The sequence below is a fragment of the Rhinolophus sinicus genome, linkage group LG03 (genome assembly GCF_036562045.2).
Source record: "Rhinolophus sinicus isolate RSC01 linkage group LG03, ASM3656204v1, whole genome shotgun sequence".
NCBI lineage: Eukaryota > Metazoa > Chordata > Mammalia > Chiroptera > Rhinolophidae > Rhinolophus > Rhinolophus sinicus.
This window is the reverse complement of record NC_133753.1, coordinates 9,293,640-9,312,807: the sequence shown is the minus strand read 5'-3', so window position 1 is coordinate 9,312,807 and position 19,168 is coordinate 9,293,640. Positions and strand designations below refer to the sequence as shown.

General features: G+C 47.8%; 1 protein-coding gene across 4 annotated transcripts in view; it reads right to left on the bottom strand.

Moving 5' to 3' along the window:
- Positions 1-10: 10 nt before the first annotated feature.
- DDX24 (DEAD-box helicase 24) overlaps positions 11-19,168 on the bottom strand; it is a 21,607-nt gene continuing 2,449 nt past the window's right edge. For 3 of the 4 annotated variants that reach the window (XM_019745690.2, XM_074326999.1, XM_019745696.2), the window contains 7 exons: positions 15,176-15,724; positions 13,814-13,967; positions 13,076-13,591; positions 10,847-10,922; positions 8,259-8,447; positions 6,776-6,905; positions 4,777-5,272 (listed from right to left, as the gene is read on the bottom strand). In XM_019745690.2, coding sequence (XP_019601249.2) covers positions 5,001-5,272; positions 6,776-6,905; positions 8,259-8,447; positions 10,847-10,922; positions 13,076-13,591; positions 13,814-13,967; positions 15,176-15,724 — 1,886 coding nt within the window. In that variant the 3' untranslated portion in view covers positions 4,777-5,000. Of the gene's footprint in view, positions 246-4,776; positions 5,273-6,775; positions 6,906-8,258; positions 8,448-10,846; positions 10,923-13,075; positions 13,592-13,813; positions 13,968-15,175; positions 15,725-19,168 lie in introns of those variants that run through there. The other variant, XM_019745704.2, reaches the window with a different exon arrangement.

The window sequence follows — 19,168 nt, the reverse complement described above, 5'->3', positions numbered from 1 at the left end:
GTAACTTGGCAATATTTTTAGTATTTATTTTCACGGAGAAGCAAATGCTTTCTAACTCCTGGCTAGGAAGCCAGGATCCCTGGCTCTACTCCCAGTTCCCTGAGACCTTAGGCAGGGCACCTCCTACTCTGACCTGTTTCTTCATCTGGAGGAGGTTCCTACCAGTGTGGACAGTCTATTGTTCTATAAAACAAACGAAACAAACCAGGGTCCTCTGGTTTCTCTTCACCAGGGGCAGTGGCTCTCTGTAGGGGAGGAAAAGCTCAAGGTCAACTGTCTTAAGCGACTTACCAGTTCTATAAAACAGTCATGTCCAGTCAGCTGCCGGACTGGACTTGGTGGGGAGCTGACTGAAGCGCTGGCCAGCTGAGGCCACGTGAATGTGAGGGCTTCCAAACATTCATGACGGTGGTGGAAAAGGAGCCTTTTATGCCAAAGTCTGGAAAGGGGCCTTCAGCAGGAAGCTGAAGTTTTGGGGGCCTCCTCCACCTCTCTCAGGGCCAGCACTGCCTGGACAAAGACTCAAAACAGAGGGTCTGGGACCCAGAAGCGATTTCATCATCCCCAACATAACCTGGAAGTAGAATCTCGGTCCTCAGCCATGTGGAGCCTGGCACGTGTAGCCGTAGACTCCAGCTGAGGAGCAGATAAGTTTTGCAAATTGTCTTTGTCTTCTCTCCCCTTTCCCACTTCTGCTTGGTTTATGGGCTGGCGAGAGGTGAGGTGGGCAAGAACAGAGGCAAGCCAAAGAAACTGGCAGTGGGGGAAGACCTCCGTGGTGGAAACTGCCTGGGCGACAAGAGCCCTGGCTGGCACCCTCCTCAGTCCTCCACCTGGACGTGCCCCTTAACCACCTCCTCACCTTGCTGCCTCAGGACCTCGAAGAGCCCGGCTGGCCTGGGGCTCTGCTAGCACGCTCTCTTGCTCTGTGGGAGGAAATGGAGACTGCAGGGTGTGGCACTGCCCTGTGGGGCACTTCCTTAATCAAAGGCCTTCTCACAGGTTCCAGTCTGTAGGGGTTTATTAGACTCTATTGGTGCTGCAGTGGAAGTCTGCCGATGGCCAGACTGCACGAGGGAGACTGACAGCAGACTGCTCCACGTCCTGCTACACAAATGTCAGGTCTGCGTCAGCTGTCTGCTTTTGCGAAGACAGAAGTCAGGGTGCTTTAATTCCAGGCAGGGACCCCACGTTCCCATCCTGCCCTCAGCTTGAATTTGAAGCCAAGGGCTCAAGCTAAGTGATTATGTCACTTTTCCACAGGAATATAAATCTGACCCTGATGTGAACTGGTTCAGTGTCCCACCCGGCTCTGGGTCGGAGTGTGGGGGTCTGTGACAGTACACTGGAAGGGGGGGGACACAGTACATGATTTGTAAGTGTCAGGACCCCCGTTCCTGGGCAGGCACACATGACACCAAGCTGAACGTGCCTGGCTGCTCTGATGGGTTGTGAGATGGGTTCTGGACCCCCAGCCAGGCTCTCAAGCACAGCACAAGTAGCACTAGCTGCCACGTTTGCATCTGCGGCTTGTGTAGTATTCACAAAAGCAGAGCTTTCTCTTTGGCAGACTGGCTGGAGAAATCCCCTGTGAGACTCGCGTATACTGTGCTTCCAGGCCTCAGGGCCCACCAGTGTTCATATGGGACCCTCTTCCCAGGAGAGAGCCTATCTCTTTAGAGTCAGAATGCCCAAGGGAGGTAGGCCAAGTTGTTTTCATGCTCTTAACCTCTGCTTTCCCTTTTTTCCACAAAAACCACTGGCCAAATCCAAACCATTGCTCCCTTCCCGCAGATCTTATCTCTAAGAGAAAGCACTACAGAGAAAGGGGTGTGGCAGAATTCACATGCTCTAGCACTTATGACGGGGTTACCACCCAATAAACACATGCTAAGTTGGAAATGTTTGAAGTCAAAAATGCATTTAATACACCTATCGAACATCAGCTTAGCCTCGCCTGCATTCAACATGCTCAGAACACTTCCATTAGCCAACAGTTGGGCCATTACCCTGAGTTTCATCTCAAGAATTGCCTTCCTTGGGGGCGGACGGTTAGTTCAGTTGGTTAGAGCGCTGTGCTCTTAACATGGTCGCCGGTTCAATGCCCACATGGGTCAGCAAGCTGCGCCCTCCACAACTAGATTGAAACACCTATTTGACTTGGAGCTGATGGGTCCTGGAAAAAAACACTTAAATAAAAGTTAAAAAAAAAATTGCCTTCCTCTTCTTACAACAAGAGACACAGGTGGGTGTTTTATAGACATGATGGGATAAGAAAACACAAAATACAGCATCTAAAAAATGCTGGCGAGAGTCCACTGTAGAGCATTGGTAGTTCACCTCCTGAACTGGCGGCTGGCCCGGAGCTGCAGCTTGCAGCCGCTGCCCAGCATTACAAGAGTTATTTTACCACATATTGGTAGCCTGGGGAAAGATCAAAATTCGAACTCCGATTTCTACTGAACCCATGTATCACTTGTGCACTGCCGTGCAGTCAAAAAGTCTCAGGCTGGGGACAGCCTGTAACTTGCTAAAACACCATCGTCTATGGGAGTTACCCTGCTCGTCTGCAGCAGCCAGTCGTGCTGGCACTCACACTTCAGGGTAATTCTCCACCCCATCCCACGCAGCCACCGCGTTCCAGACCCAAAGCTGGAAGGAAAGTTGCTGTGAGAGTCTGTCTTTATAATTGCATTTATCACTATCTTTCCAAAGGAAACTTTATAAATCAGTGGGAATATTTAGCAACAAAAAGAACAAACTGTGCTTGCTTTTGACTAGGTTCCTATTCCAAGCACAAAGGGGCTTTGGAGCCAGCCTGGGTTTGAATCTTGACTTTGTCACTTACTAGCTATGTGACCTTGGTCAAGACACTTCCCACGTTAATGAAATGGGGACGATAACTACATACCACAGGATTATTGGTTAAAGTGGAACGAAGTTATGTGCACAAACATCTACAAGACCTGACACGTAGTGTTTTACAAATGGGATACTTCCCAAGGGGAGTAGCGGGACAGTGCAACGGGGGGGACGTGTCATCTTGGCAGTGGCTCTGTGGATTCCCAAACAGTGGTCTGGGCACCAAACATAGTCCCACATTAAGGAGAAATGCGGGTGGGGGTGTGGCTCAGTGAGTGGCTGCCCAGGGCCCCAGGTCTTGTGGGACGTGGGCCAGACCCTACAGCTTCCCTAGGCAGCTTCGTTGAAAACGTCTTCCTAGCATTAAACTGGTTTCCGTAACAACCTTTGTCCTAGCTTCTTAGTTTGGTACCGGTGGGCTTGTGTGTGAGTAGCTGGGGGGCTCTTTGTTTTGTGGAAGGTCCAGATACTCAGGAAGCCCTGCCCCTGGGCGAGAGGCAGCCAAGGAATGACGGCCTCACGCGAACTTCACGCCAGGTCAGAAAGCAGGACTGCCTGGGAGGCTGGCGTCGTCTTTGAAAACCTACCCCCCTTAACATATCACCCCACCAAAAACAGAAGAATTTGCTGTTAGAGAGCAAGGGCAGGCTGCCAACGGACATCAGGTGATGAGATCGGGCCTCTCTTGGCTCAGGTGCTGCTAAGGGACCTTGAGCTGCCTTAAATCTCCACGCGTTTGGAAAATGGAGAATCCCCTGCCATGCCCACAGCTGTCACTCAGGAGCTGACCTCATAGACTAGGGCGGTTTTCTTCGGCTTCTCCTCCCCAGGTCACTATGTCACTGGGGAGATAGTCCCTGGCAACACTGCTGTCTGCCCCGGGCCCACAAGGAAAGGACCAGGTTCTATGTCCAGCTCTGCCACCTGGCAGAGTGTGATCCTGAGCAAATCTTAACCGGTGCCAGCTTTCTCAACTACAAAAAAGGATACCAAGACTTATGTCTCAGGGCCTTGATGGAAACAAAACGGTGACTACAGTAACTAACAGTGCCTGGTACTTGCTCAACACTCGGTGATACCTGAATCCGAGTTTAGGCCAACTACCCTGTTGCAGTTACGCAGAAGAGCTGAGGGAATAGTGCTGCCATCCTACCCTATGACTGTGGCAATTGTGGCTACTCGTCCAGACTGACGCAGAGAAAGCTGGGGTGGCAGCGGAAAGTCATCGGTTCCCTCAACTCACATTTACAAGCCCTGACTTAAACTGCAGGGCTGCAAGTGGTAATAAAACAGCCTCTGTCTCAAGGAGCAGAAATGAGAGCAGATGACAACACGAGTGTGGCAAGTACCGTGAAGAAGGTAAGCACGGGTACTTCGGGAGCCCACAGCAGGACACTGCACTTTCTTGGGGGCTCAGGGACCTAGAGAACATGAAGCAGTGCTCAAGGATGGCAAAGGCAATCAGGCCGAGGGAAAAGCTTATGCAAAGGCTCGGGACAAGGGAAGCGACCAGTTCTGTCACAGACGAGGGGAGTGGAGAGACGAGGCCAGAGAAGTTGGCCAGGGCCACATCCTGAGTGCCTCACCCCTAGACTCAGCACACGGTTCCCGGCTTCCCCACAAGTGGCTCTGGGATATTAAGGAGGCCTGTGTTCTCCTGGAACCTGAGGACCTGTTCCCTGCCCACCTCTCGGGGTGACTCAGATGAGCTGCGAGCGAGTAGCAGAGCTAAGGAGTTGCTCTGCTTCTGTCTGGGGAAAGGCAGGAACACAGCTGAGGACCAGGCAGAAGTGATTTTACAGTGATCTCCTCCATCCACACCGTCCAGTGGGGTGAGACGCACCCCACGTGCGCCCTGCAGCCAGAGGACTATAACAGTGTCCCCCATATTCTGGCTAAAAACACAGGATGACGTGCTGGTTCTATTGTTTTTAATAAGGAAAACAAGTTGAATCCACAAGAAGCCTGTAAACACTGAAATACAGAAGTACATAAGCTGCTGCACAGAACTCTGACTCCACAACAACACAAACCTGCACAGTCTCTCCCGTGACTGGGGCGGTGTGGAAGGAAAGGCCAGGTTTTCCATACAACCAGGGCACACATACACAACGTGGGGTCACCAGCAGACTGACCTGTTACTTTGCACTTGTACTTGGCTGTGGCTCTTCCTGCTGCTGCCCTTTTGGTTTTGGCTGCTTCTTCTTCTTCTGTTTGGAGAGGCAGCTCAAAGCAGACGCACCGTTTCGGGGGGCAGGCATGAGCACGGGCGGCTTGCCAGACTGAGTTGGGTACTTGGTTTTCAGGTCATTTTTAAACAGTGGTTGGGAGAGTAAATGGCGCAGTTCCTTCTTCAGGACCTTCATCCGCTTCTGTCTCCGACGCTCTTCTTGCTGGTCAGCTTTTCCTCCTGGAAACAAAATACAAAATAGATCGTTATTGACTATGATTTATAGAAGCATTTGGTTTCTCTTGATGGATAGTACTTGTGATGAAAATTGCTTTGGAACTTTTGGGGAGGCGGGGCTCAAAAGTTCTCTGCAAAAGCTAGTACGGCTAACTAACACAGTTTAGGAGGGAAACTCGGGCCACTGTCCTTCCCGCCTCAAAAACCCCTGTAAGACAGGAGTTATCTTCATTTTACAGTCCAGGAAACTCAGAGGTCACAGAGCTGGCTGTCACATTGAGATTAGAAGCCACGTCTCTGGACTTGAAGATCTGTTTTCTTTCCACAACCCACCCAGTTGCTGCCTGGGGTTTGGCAACTCAACAGCTATAAACCCCTCAGGAGACGGTGAGCAGCGTCTATGCAGCCCAGCTCTCCTGCACCTCTCACCAGCACTGGGGCTGCACAAGTGGAGGCAGGCACAGCCACAGGACTCCACGCCAGCCTGGCCTCAGGAAGAGAAGCCAGGGCTTCATACAGCTGCAGCTCAGGCCCCAAGCCCAAGCCCCCAGGAGGACCAGCTCACTGTCATCAAGCCCAGTGGTTGGTTCCTGGCTTCCATGCTGAGCAGATAGCAGTAAGTCTGCCTCTGAGTTTGCTGGCTTTGGCACCGAGATGCCAACATCCGAGCTGAGCTGCCCACTTGTGGGCTGGCAAGAGCGCTGGACCTAACTCTGGTATTGTCAGTTCCAGATGTGGTTCTACCACTTAGACTCGGGAGCTTTCCTAGAGCAGGGACCACACAGATTCACCCCTGAATCCTTAGCCTCGGGCCCAAGTTCAAAGTCAGGGCTGAGTAGGTGGTGAAGCTGTTTTCTGCACAAGTTGCTTCTCTTCTGTGAGCCTCTAGTTCCCACCTGTAAAAAGGATAATAATTCCTGCTGTTTCTGTCATGAGACTGTGAAGATCAGGTGAGATGCTTCGTTAGCTTGGAAGACAGGTGTAGTAGTAAAAATAATGACAGTAAGTAACTTGAAATGTATCAAACACTTTCTACTTGTCAGTCTCTGCTGTAAGCACTTTATACTCATTAACTCACGCCATCTTCACAACAACTTCATGAGGTAGGTGCTTTACAACCTGCGTTTTCTATATGAGGACAGCCTAGAGACAAAAGAGATTACAAAACCTGACCTGGTAACATAGCCAGTTAAGAGAATGGCCAGCACTCAAACACGGGCGGTCTGGCTGCAGAGCCTGCCCGAATGTCACTGTACCCCACTGCCTCTCCACAGAGGGACGCAGCTGAAGGCTCCAGACAGACGAGACAGAGGGAACAAAGGCTGAGGGCTTCAGGCTCATCTGGAACTAGGGCCTGTCACAAAGAAGGAAAGGCATCTTGCCAATTTTGACAGGACCCATGGTAGTGAGAAGGTTCCAACAAAAGTTGAAGGGAAAAACAAAGGAAAAAAAAACAAAAACAGCTGAACGTACCCTTGCTCAAGTCCCATCCAGCCCCCCACGTACCCTTGTACATTTCTTCATCCAGCTCAATCTCAAGGGCAGCTGCTGCCTGCTCAATCCAAGAATTGTGCAGACAAGCCTGGAAGTTCCGATACTCAGCTTTCTCAATCTGTCGTGCTAAATGGATTCGCTCCTGGAAGAAAGGAACAGAAAGTGTTCATCTGACTGAGGGTTCAGGCCTCTGGGAAACAAAGTCTCATTTAAGTTGTGTTTTTTAAAACACTCTTGAGATCAGTGGTCTCTGATAAAAACGCAGATGGCAATCGCTACATGTGAGTGTGTACACACACAATCACAAGAATCAGCTTTCCAAACAACAAGCTTGAACAGCTCCCCTTGTAGGCCCACATCAGTAAGACCGCCAATCTACAGGTGTCCAAAGGCAACGCTTTCCCAGGCACCTCAGCTGGCTTCCATAGCTGAGCTGAGACTCTGAAACACCCCAACGGCCCTGAGTTAGGCTCCAGCTCTCAATCGCAGGGACAAAAAACTCACAGAACTGCCTTCCCTCTTTCACGTTGTCCTTTGCCAAAAACATTTCAACTCTCCCTCTCATCAGTGTTGTAGTCAGACCTCAGTAACAGGACACACCAAAAAAAAAAAAAAAAAAAAAATCTTGTGATGTGGGGGAAAGGGGTCAAGAAAAGCGAGGTGGCCCCTAATCCTCCTTACTATTGCGAATTCTCTGTAATCTCCAACTTTCTACCTTCGTCTCCCACCGTATTTCCCCACATGGCTAACATTCCTTTTAAGCCTGAGGAGACAACAGTCCTTGAGCTGTTCCATACTTTCACTCCCTCAATTACTGGAATTTCATCTCCTCTTCACCTTTGACATCTCGGCCTGCAGGAAGCTCGGAGGGAACCTCATTTCCTACCTGTATGACCAGGTGCCCACCAGTCCCCAGTGCTCCATTCGTACCTGAACGTTAGCATGGGCTTGGCCTACCTCACAAGCCAGGGGACCTCTGCGGAGGAAAATCCACCCCACTTTGCTACCTGACACACTCTAGCCCACAGTAGGTAGCACCCACTCAGTGAATGCCTGCTAAGATAAAATATAACCCCAAAAGTAGGAATTATTGGCTTTTGGGGTTATATTATAAGCAGGCCCAATCAGCATCTGCTTTAGGAATGTGACAAACCTTGAGTGTCTGCCTAGATAAGACACGCTGACCTCATTTGCCTACAACCATCCCATGGGATGTCCAGGCAGCAGTGCCCACTGCCCTTGTCCCGAGGAGGGGGTGGTGGTGGAGGCTTTAGGAGCAGACAGTGAAAAAGGCGCTCAGGAAGAAAACTTCTCACTTTTGGCCACTCACCCTTTCTCCCTCATCGCAGGTACAGTGCCCCCATTCCCCTCCCTTTTTAAAAATGAATCTCTGTTTAGCTGCTGGCAGAACCATTACTTGGTTTCCAGGGGTTTTACTTCCAAGGTGAGGTACAGTCCCTCCCCTTATCAGCCCTGGGCTTTTAACTTCCTTTACCTTGACGGCGTCCATGTACTTTGTCTGCACAGGGAACAGTGGGATGTCCTCATCTTTCTTGAGGGTTTTATAAATCTTCTTAAAGTTGATCACGTCCTCAGGCCCAATCAGCATCAGGCTGAGACCTTCATTGGTGGCACGAGCAGTTCGACCACTTCGGTGGACATAGATCTCTGAGGTGCGAGGGACCTGCCAAAGGAGGAGCTGGGAGGTCAACATGTGGCCCTCAGCAAACACTGCTCTCCCCTCAGGGCCCGCAGCCCAATGCGGGATCTTCCCCCTCAGCCAGGCAGTAGAAGCCCCTGCAGCACTGTGGCCCGACCCAGCCCTTCTCCCTCAGTCCCAGGTTCACTGCAGGCTCACTGTGTACGCCCGCCCTCCAGGCCCGTCCTGGTTCCGGCCCTCGTGACACTCAAGTGGAAAATGGCAGCCACTTCTCATTTGGTCTCTAATCCTCCCCACTCTCCCTGACCCGGCCCAAAGCTGCCAATATCATCTTCCTGAGTCAGAGCTCTGACCATCTGTAATACAGGGTCTCAGCTCCCGCTCCCGGCAGGTGAACGGAGGAGACGTTGAGGCCAAAAAGCAACAACAATGGAGCCACAGATGGGGGTTTATACCACTACATTCTCACTGGCGGCCGGGCGAGACACAGGAAGCAGGAACACACAACCCGTACCACCTGCAATCCGCCGTCCGCGCTTGCTAACCCCACTTGCTAACGCAGCCACGGCAGTTATATACAAAACAACAGTGGCTAATGGCCAACTGGTCACAGCTGATGGTCATCTAACAACCGAGCCAGCACATTTCCACATGAGGCCGAGAGCCTGGAAACTGCTCTCGTGGCCGTCCCTACACCATCATACCCCCTCTAAAAACTCCCTGCTTCTTCGTTAACTCTGCATGGATGGTCGATGATTTTAATCATAACCAACATTTTAATTACAATGCACCAAGCAATTCTAAGCACTCTGCATGTATTATTCCATTTATTCCTCACAATAATATGAAAAAGATGCTCTTAAGATGATCCATATCACAGACCAGGAAATTGAAACACACAGATATTAAGCAATTCCTCCCAGGTTATCCAACTAAGGGGCGGAGCCAGGATTCGACCTGAAGCAGTCCAGCTCCAAAGTCCATGCTAACCCTGGGCTACGCGGCCTCTCCTCCAATACAGACTGGACATGTCATCCACAGACAAAGTGGCATGGGCGCTACAACCCCTCCCTCCCCACTCACGGCACACACCACTAATCAAGAACAGTCTTCTGCACTGAGCCCAGATAACGCTCAATATCTTTTCCAATGCAGTGCTCCAAGCACCACTATGAATGGTTTATAATGGTGCTAGAAGTGAACTCTGCTTGCCAGTCTTCAGTTTCCTCTACCAACACACCTCCTCTTCTCATTCTCAGCCACTGCCCCCTTCCCGTGTTCTTTCCTCCTTCCTGTCCTACCTCTGCATGCCCACATCCTCTCCATCCTTAAATGCCCAGTATCTTTTAGAAAGCACTGTCCAAGCTCCCAAACTAGCAGTTACCTCTCTCTCCCATTGTATTTTGTAACCTTCTACTATCTTCTGCCTTAAATTACGGCTGTCGTCACCTCATCTCCTCTGGAGGATCTCCTAGTTCTTAGGGGCTGGAAATGTATTTTGCTCATCTGGGTATTTCACACAGCTGACCCAGCCTCTTCACCAAAAAGAGGAAGAATAAAGATTTGCTAAACTGAATTGACACCCTAAAATTTTTTTTAAAGCATGAAGCACTGTAATGCCAGAATTACTACCATTTATTGAGTACTCACACTGTGCTAAATGCTTCATCGGCATTAGCTCATTTAATTCTCATAATAACCCTACAGGGGAGGTAGCATCATTACTCCATTTACAAACAATGACATTGAAACAAGAGATGCTAGGTCACATGCCCAAAGCTGGCCAACTATGAAGCAGCCAATAAGCATCGAACCCCAGGAGTGTGGCTCCACCCACCACCCTCTAATATTCACTCGGGCATGCACTAATGTCGCTATCAACAGCAGCTAACATTAAGTGCTTACAGTGTGCTACACAGTTTTCTACGCTCTTCACACGTAATAACTTATTTTACTTAGTAAGAACTTTAGAAGTAGATACTATAATAACTGCCATTTAACAAATGAGGAAACTGAGGTAGAGAGACCAAAGAACTTGCTCAAGGTTACGCAGCTGGGATTTAAGCCGAAGCAGGTCTTACCTACCAGTCTTCTACTTCTCTGCACCAAGGTAAGCACTGGACATGCTAAGCTTTTTATCTCCATTTCATGGAGGAAACGAAGACTGTCACCTGCCAAGATCATGTAGTTTGCCCAAGTCAAAGAGAGCCAGGCTCTCTGACATCAGACACTACCTAGAGGTTATGAGAATAAGTGTCACCACTGTGTTCCAGAAGCGGCAGCAGCTGGCCAGCCACTAGACGTCAGTGATCTTCTCTGCTGCAGCTTCGGGACCGACAGCTCCTCCTCCAGCCCCCCATCTTTGCTTTCAAAATTCCCCACTTGATGCTGGGAGATGCCTACAAGTTCCCTGATGTCCCTACCTGGTAATGAATGACATGCTGGACTTTAGGAATATCCAGGCCCCGAGCTGCCACATCTGTTGCCAGGAGAACACAACTGTGGTAGAGAAAGAAAGCTCATTAGTAACACCTATCACTAATCAAATTCTTCCCACCTGCTGAGTACTCTAAACACTACGTCCTTACAAACACTTTATGACATAATGCTATTTTCCCCCTTTTTACAGATTTAGAAACTTAGGCTCAGCGAGATTAACTTCCCAAGGTACATACACGGCTAGTCAGTTGTGGAGCCAGGATGCAATCCTGGGTCTCACTGACCACAGTCACCAAGCCACGCTCTGCAATACTAAAGACCACCTCAAGTGAATTAGTGAGGCCACACATATTCTAGGTCAGCGACCTCATCTCCTGTCACCCTCCACTTACTCACCTCTGGTCACATACATGTCCTTGCTCTTCCTCAAACATGTCAAACGTGGCCTTGCCTCTAAGCCTTTGCACTTGCTATCTCAGGTCTTAAAAGGTCTTCCTCAGATCATTCCCATTTCCTTACTTTCTTCTATTCTCTGCTTAAATCTCACCTTAACAGAGAAGCCTCCCTGACCACACACCCAGTCTGCATACTCCCCACATAACTTTACTACTTAGCACTTAGTACCACCTGACAACTACCGTGTTTCCCTGAAAATAAGACCCAGCCGGACCATCAGCTCTAATGCATCTTTTGGAGCAAAACTTAATCTTATTTTACTATAAGACCCGGTTAACTTTTGCTCCAAAAGACGCATTACAGCTGATAGTCCGGCTGGGTCTTATTTTCAGGGAAACACGGTATATATACTTACTTTTCAATTTATGATTTCCCTCCCCTGGAATGTAAACTCCAAGAGACTTCGCACTCTTCACTGTGCTATTACCAGCCCCTAGAACAGGGCCTGGTTCACAGTAAGAACTTGGTAATATGGGTGGAATGATGTTTCTTAACATATGTATAGTTTGAGAAAAACCCAAAGCACTTGAAGCCTGTCTTAAAAACGTAAGATTCTATGGGCCCTTCAGGGTCCCCATTCACTGTGTCTCTGAGGTCGGTCTGCAGAATGTGATGCAAAGTAAAGTTTGTAAAACATTAAACCCCTGCTCTAAGTCAAAGTCAGCAAACATTTCTGTAAAGGGCCAAATACATTATTTTTGGTTTTGTGGGTGATAGTCCTGTTGAAACTACTCAACTCTGCCGTTACAGTGCAAAAGCAGCCATAGATAATACATGAACGGGCCTTGCCGTGTTCCAATAAAACTTTAGTTACAAATAGGCAGTGAGGCAAATTTGGCCCATGGGCCATAGTTTGCAAATCCCTGATCCAGTCAACTACTAACTCTACCTACCAACATTCAATAAGGGAGGTAAACCAGACACTTGTTCTAGAAACTAATAGTCCTGACAAAAAAACACTGTGGCAAATGTCAGTTTAAAATAGGCCTCAATTGCCCAGGCCTTTATCTTGACAATCTGCCCCCTGCTGCCTGAGCATCAGCCTGTCCCCAAAGCAGATGGACAACAGCATGTAGAGCACAGCATGAGCTCTGGGGGCTGCCAGGCTTGTCTGAGGCCCAGCTCTGCCAGGCTGAGAAACCTCAGGCGAGCTGATTAGCTTTTCTAGATATTACTTGTTTTCATCGATAAAATGAGAATAATGGTAATAATGACGACTGGTAAATATGAAAGCTAACATTTAGCAAGTACATACTAAGTGCCAGGATTTGTTCTGAACACTTTATGTGCATAAATTCATTTAATTCTCATAACAGCCCCCTGAGGTCGCTTCTATTATTATGCTACTTATGAGAAAACTGAAACACAGAGAAGTAATTTGACCAGCTAGAAGTGGCACAGCCAGGGTTTGATCTCAGACAGCCTATTCTGCTTCTTAAGAACATTAGAAGTGAATGGATGTGACAGGTTATCTAAAATGCCAGCACAGTACTTAATCTACTAGTAAGTGTTCAATAATGGTTGGTATAACTATCACCATTACTCATTATTAAGGAAGTTTCTTTTCTATTGGGCATTACTAAGCGACCAAATAAATGCACTAGATGAGGGTGAGCCTGCCTCACACGGCACATAAAAAAGGATACCTCCTACTGATAAGGCCCCCATGATAGAAGGTAGCTTCCCACCATCTCCCCACCATCCCAGCGACCTTGACCCAATGGCCAGACTGGGCTCTGGGCGCAGGCCTGCCTTACTCTTCCAGACGGGCAAACTGCTCCAGGTTCCTGAGCCTCTGCTTCTGGTGCATGCAGGCGTGCAGGGTTAGGGGCATGATGTCCAGGGCTTTCAGGAGCCCTGACAGGCGTTTGATGCAGGAGATACTGTTGGCGAACACTAAGGTGCGGCCTGGATGCTGCATCAGGAAGTAGTACAGATACAAGTCTTTCTCATCATTCTCACAATGGATCTTGCTCTCTGTCAGCGTCTCTACCGTGGCCTCATTTCTTGTGAGGTCAATGACCTTGGGCTTGCTCCTCATGCCAATCTTCTGCATAAGGAGGTCAAGCTTGGCAGTTTTGTCAATTTTCTTAGTGTGCTTCTTGTGGAGGATTCGAGCAGGAGCTTGATGTATCAGGGTCAGTGTGGCAGAAAAAACAAGAGTCTGTCTCTTTGGGTTGTACTGGGAATCACTGAGCATCTCTAGCAGCTGTGAAAGCTCAGCAAAGTGGCCTTTCTCAACCATCCGGTCAGCCTCATCGATCACCAGGCACCTGCAGAACCAGACCCACGTGAACTGGTTAGGAGCAGGTAAGAGGAATCATGTACAGCACTGTACTACCACCCCACCTTCAAAACACACACACACCCACCCACGACCACCATCACCGATTTGCAACAACAGGGAGAAGGCACTACATACACTACCGTGTCACCTGAGGCCCACTTCAGAACATGAAGTGGATGAAGGGGAAAAGGGAGCTACTGTCTCTCACCTGAGCTGCCGAAGGTTGCTCAAATGAGGGTGCTTTTCTTTAACTAGCTCCCACAGCCGGCCCGGAGTGGCGATCACAATCTCAGGCTGGCGTTTCAGCATCCTCTGCTGCTTCTGGGTGGACATTCCACCAACTAAAATAGCAGTTTTAATTCCTATGGTACACAAAACATAAGGGACGCTGTTATTCAATCTAGCTGCTTATTTTCTTCCACAGCTGACATAGGCACCCCCAAATTAGCAGAGACTGTCAGTTACTACCGTGTCTCCTCGAAAATAAAACCTAGCCAGACAATGAGCTCCAAAGCATCTTTTGGAGCAAAAATTCATATAAGACCCCGTTTTACATTATAGTAAAACGAGACTGGGTCTTATATTAATTTTTGCTCCAAAAGACGCACTGGAGCTGACTGGCTAGGCCTTTTTTTCGGGGAAACACGATAGCACTGCTCCTCTCTCCAGGGGGTACTAAAAGAGCTGACCTGGCCTGACCGTTGGTGCCACTCCTAGAGGACTTACCAAGTCTTCTATCTGGGCCTTGCCTACTTCCTCAACCTCATTTCTCTCTTCTCCATCCCCTCCAACCACAACCAAAGGGCTGGATCTGAACCCAGGCACGCGTACATTCAAAGCTCCAGAAAAACTGAGAGTGGTGCAGCACGATGCTGGCAACGTTACTTGTAGCTGTGACACACCTCCCCTAAGAAGCCCTGCCCCTTCCCCTCAATTAGAATTACTCTGAATCTCCTCTAATGCCTAGTGTTCTGTTCTGTCTCGTGGAGGGCTTCTCAAGGTATCCAGTGCGAAAGAAACACACAGAATCATGTAGGCAAAGTGCTTAGGAAAGTGCTCTGCACACAGTAAGTTTGGTAAGTGACTGCTGCTTTTGTTATAATTAAAATACCCACTGTGTAGCCCTGCCCCAAAGGAATTCACTGAGAGAATTAAGTTTAAATGCCCCAAGGCAGAGGTCGACAGACTTTTTCCTAAAGAGTCCACTAAACATTTTTGGCTTTGTGGGCTTAACTACTTTCCACTCTGCCTTGGTCACACGATGGCTTCCATAGACAATATGTAAAAAATGGCTGTACTTTGCTTACAAAAACAGGTGGTTTGCCAACCCCTGCCACAGCATCCATTGTATCCAATAAATTAACTAAGTTCCTAAGCATTTAGAATGGCATTAGCTATGTGTCATTCTTAGGAGAACTGAGGAAGTGCCACTCAATTTTCAGTAGGGTTTTAAATTCTGTGACAGATGAGCAAGGCTCCCCGTAGGGGCAGGAGCTGCAGCTCATTCACCTTTGCCACCAGCATTTAGGATCCTCTCAGGAAATATTTATTAAACGGAACCAAACCTCACCTGTGAACTTGGCCACAGCATCAATGTGTTGTTTGACCTGGACAGCGAGCTCTCGAGTGGGAGTCAGAACCAGGCCAAGCAGGGGACGCTCTGGATGTGCTGTACAGGTGGCAGTTCTGCCACCTAACTCTCGTTTTAGCTTTCCAGTCTGCTCTTCGTCAGGTTTTTCCTCTTTATCCTCTTCCTGTTTGGGGACGGGCTTCTCCCTAATCAGGGAAGAAGGTCCTTCACCAGCATCATCATCACAGAAGGGGAGCAGGTGGTCTGAGATGGCAGCTCCCGTCTTGGCTGTCGCCCTGCTGGGTGGTGCTCTAGCCTTCGCTCCAGCCTCACTGGGCAGTGCCTCACTCTCGATGCTAATCTCATCCGACAAAGCTCCGCAGTCAGTTTCAGCCTTGCTGGGTGACCCAGTCTCAGCTTCAGCCTCAATTCTGGTCTCGCCAGGTGACGCTCCTGTGTTACTCAGAGCTGGGGGAGGCTTCTTCTTCACCTGCCACTGCAGCACCGAATGAATCATTGGAATGGCAAAGGCAAGAGTCTTCCCACTTCCTTAGAAGTAAAACAAACGGGGAGAAAAAAACAACCAAATCAACAGATGCACATACTTTCGTCTGGGTTGTTTTATGCAGAATAAGGGACACTTCAAAGAGCCAAGAGCCACTTTGACCAACCCAAAGCTCCTTCACCCTGCACAGGTCCCGTAACAGCACTGCACCTATATTAGGAGGAGCCTGAGGAAAAATCGGGCCGGCTGGCACTGAATCCACGTCCAAACAATGAAACACTAGAGATGGGCGAGTTTTGTTCATGTTTGTGTGTGTGAGAGAGAGAAAGAGAGAGAGAGAGAGAGAGAGAGAGAGAAACTGCTAAGGAACACATGGTGGGCAGGGAATGGAAATCTGTATAGTATTTTACCAAGACCTTTCTTTGGTGGGGAAGGAGGGAGTAAAAAAAATTTTTTCTTAGTTTTTGAGGAAAAATTTTTAAATTAGCATGCTTTGTCTATGCTTGAACATTTTCAACCCGGCCTTTGAATGTACATGGAGTCCAAATTCACGATATCGGGGTGGTCAAAACAAACAAACAAACAAATAAACAAAACAAAACATCTCAAGCTGAGACTTTAAAGTAGTTCTAACATCCTAAGCAGAAGCAAATAAGTGATCTCTGGAGGAACAAATCTCTATCATAGGCCTCAAAGAATTCTCAGAGGAAAATCAGCAGCTCTCAGTAAAAAAAATAACTCCTAAGGAAACAAGGTACTATAAGCCAGAACTGTAAGAAAAAAGGAGAGCAAAAACAGACCCATAAACCTTCAGATGAGAAAAACAGCACTTTTCATCAGAAACAATGAAAACTAGAAGACAGTGTAACAACATCTGTATCTGGAGAACTGAAAAAAATAGTTGATAATCTAGAATTCTACACTCAGCAAAAATCTTTTTCAAAACAAATGCGAAATAAAAACATTTTTGGGTGTACAAAGCTGAAATAATTTATCATCAGTAGACCTGGACTATAAGAAATACTAAAGGAGGGGCCAGCACGGTGGCTCGGGTGGTTGGAGTGCTGTGCTCCTATCGCGAAGGTTGCAAGTTCGATTCCCACACGGGCCAGTGAGCTGCACCCTCTACAGCTAAGTTTGTGAACAACAGCTCTCCCTAGAGCTGGGCTGCCGTGAGCAGCTGGAGGTTGGCGTGAGCTGCCGCAGGCTGCTGTGTGCTGCCCCCGGCTACCATGTGCGGCCATGAGCCGCTGGTGACCAGTCTGAGTGGCTGGCAGCCCACGAGAGCTGCTGTGAGCACCGACCAATGACCGGCGACCGACTGCCTCAGCCGGGGGAGTGCAAGGCTCATAACACCAGCATGGGCCAGGGAGCTGTGTCCTACACAACTAGACTGAGAATCAACGGCTTGAACCGGAGTTGGGGGGGGGGGTGGAAGGGAGGGAAATATTAAAGGAAGTCTTTCATGCAGAAGAAATGGTGGAGTCAGATGAAAATTTGGATCAACCAAAAGGAATAAAGAGTACCAGAAATGGTAACATGGGTAAATATAAAAGATGGGCTTTTCCTAGTTACACTTCTTTTAAAAATAATTGACCGCTTAAAGCAAAAACAATAAAAATGTATTTTGGGATTTCTAACACAAAGTATAAAACAAAAAGCACAGAGGAGAGGAGAAACGGAAACATACTCTTGCAAGGTTCTCGCACTACATGTAAAGTAGTACATTATCACTCGAAGGTAGAATGTGACACATTAAACATATATACTGTGACCTCAAAAGCAACTACTACAAGGACATAACAAAGAGTTATAGCTAACAAGACAATATAAATAGATAAAATGATATCACAAAAAATATTTAATCCAAAAGAAGGTAGAAGAGGAAAAATATTAACAGACATTAAGTGAAGACGTACTGTACTGGTATTTTCAATAACATGGTTGAATCTCAAAGTTATGCTGCTTGAAACAACAGATACCCGTGTTCCAAAAATACATATTGTATGATTCCAATATATAAAATTCTGGAAAATGTGATCTATCGTGATAGGAAAATCTATCAGAGGTTGCCTGAGGATGAAAAGGAGAGAGGTCAGGGAGGAGAGATGACAAAGGGGCCGAAAGCATCTTGTGTGGGTGATGGGTATATTTATTGTCTCCATGGGCAGCAGTTTGACCACAGCCCCAAGTCTGTTTGAACCTTGGACCTGCAGACTCACAACAATCCATGTGGAGGCCTGACAGGAGCTGTGGTATGAATCCCAAGGTCAGGTTCTAGCCACAGTGGCTCACACAGCCTTGCCTCCGCCTTCCAGAAACCTACCTCCAGGCTTCTGCACATACCAAAGCAACGTAGCAGAATGCTTAACGACCCAGTCTAGAATCCCGGCACTACCCCTTTCAGCTGTGCGGTTTCAGGGACGCTGCCTACCCTCTGTGAGGCAGAGTTTCCGCATCAGTTAGATGGGAATAATAATGGAATCTACCTCAGGGTGGTTGAGAACTGAGTTCATCAATATAATGCACTTACCGCAGCGCACGATGCATTTTAAATGCTAAGTAAATGTTCTAAGTTGTTATTATTACCTCCATTCCCCTTTCTTGGGGTTTCCTGACTCTTCCATCTATGTGACTCTCATGTAGGACCTCACCCCAAGTTTCCTGACCACTCTTCTAGAAACCCGAGGCACCAAGTGTCTAGAGGGTTTAGTCCTATGCCACACAAAGTAGTAGCCACTAGCCACATATAGATATTGAGCACTTAAAATGTGGTTACTCTCAATTGAGAGGTGCTGTTAAGTTCAAAATACATGAGATTTTGAAAACTTAGTATAAAAGAATGTAAAATATCTCATTAATAATTTTACATTAATTACATATTGAAATATTTTTATATAATTGGTTAAATATATTGTTGACATTAATTTTCACCTATTACTTTTTACCTTTCTAATACAGCTCCGGGGAAATTTAAAATTACATATGTGGCTCACTGGCACTGAAATATGTAATTTCTAATACATATTAGAAATTACTGCTGGTCTAGTTGGACTAATAGTTCCAGGCAGTACAAGCCACTCCCCCTAGTCAGTAGTTTAGTCCACCCAGGGAGCGGCAACCTGTCTTGCTTCACAAAGTCTTAGAAGGCCCAGGGAATAAGGGAACTTTAACCAATGCCTAGTGCCAACAATCACCTGATGCCCAAACCTGCCTACAAAATCCACCCAATGGTTATCTCTCACACATTCAAATCCTTCCAATGACAATAAACTCACCAACTCCCAAAGCAGCCCATTTTATCTTCGGACCACAGTTGAGAGATGGACACTTATCCCTTATACTAATGAAGAGCTACCTCTCCAGAGGGCTCATCTTAGCCCTAGTTTACCCCTCTGAGCCATTTAGAAAAGGCCGAAGAACAGGAAAAAAAAAACCATCTGCAGATTACTCACAATGTACTGTGTAAATTTCAGATTGCTGTAGCA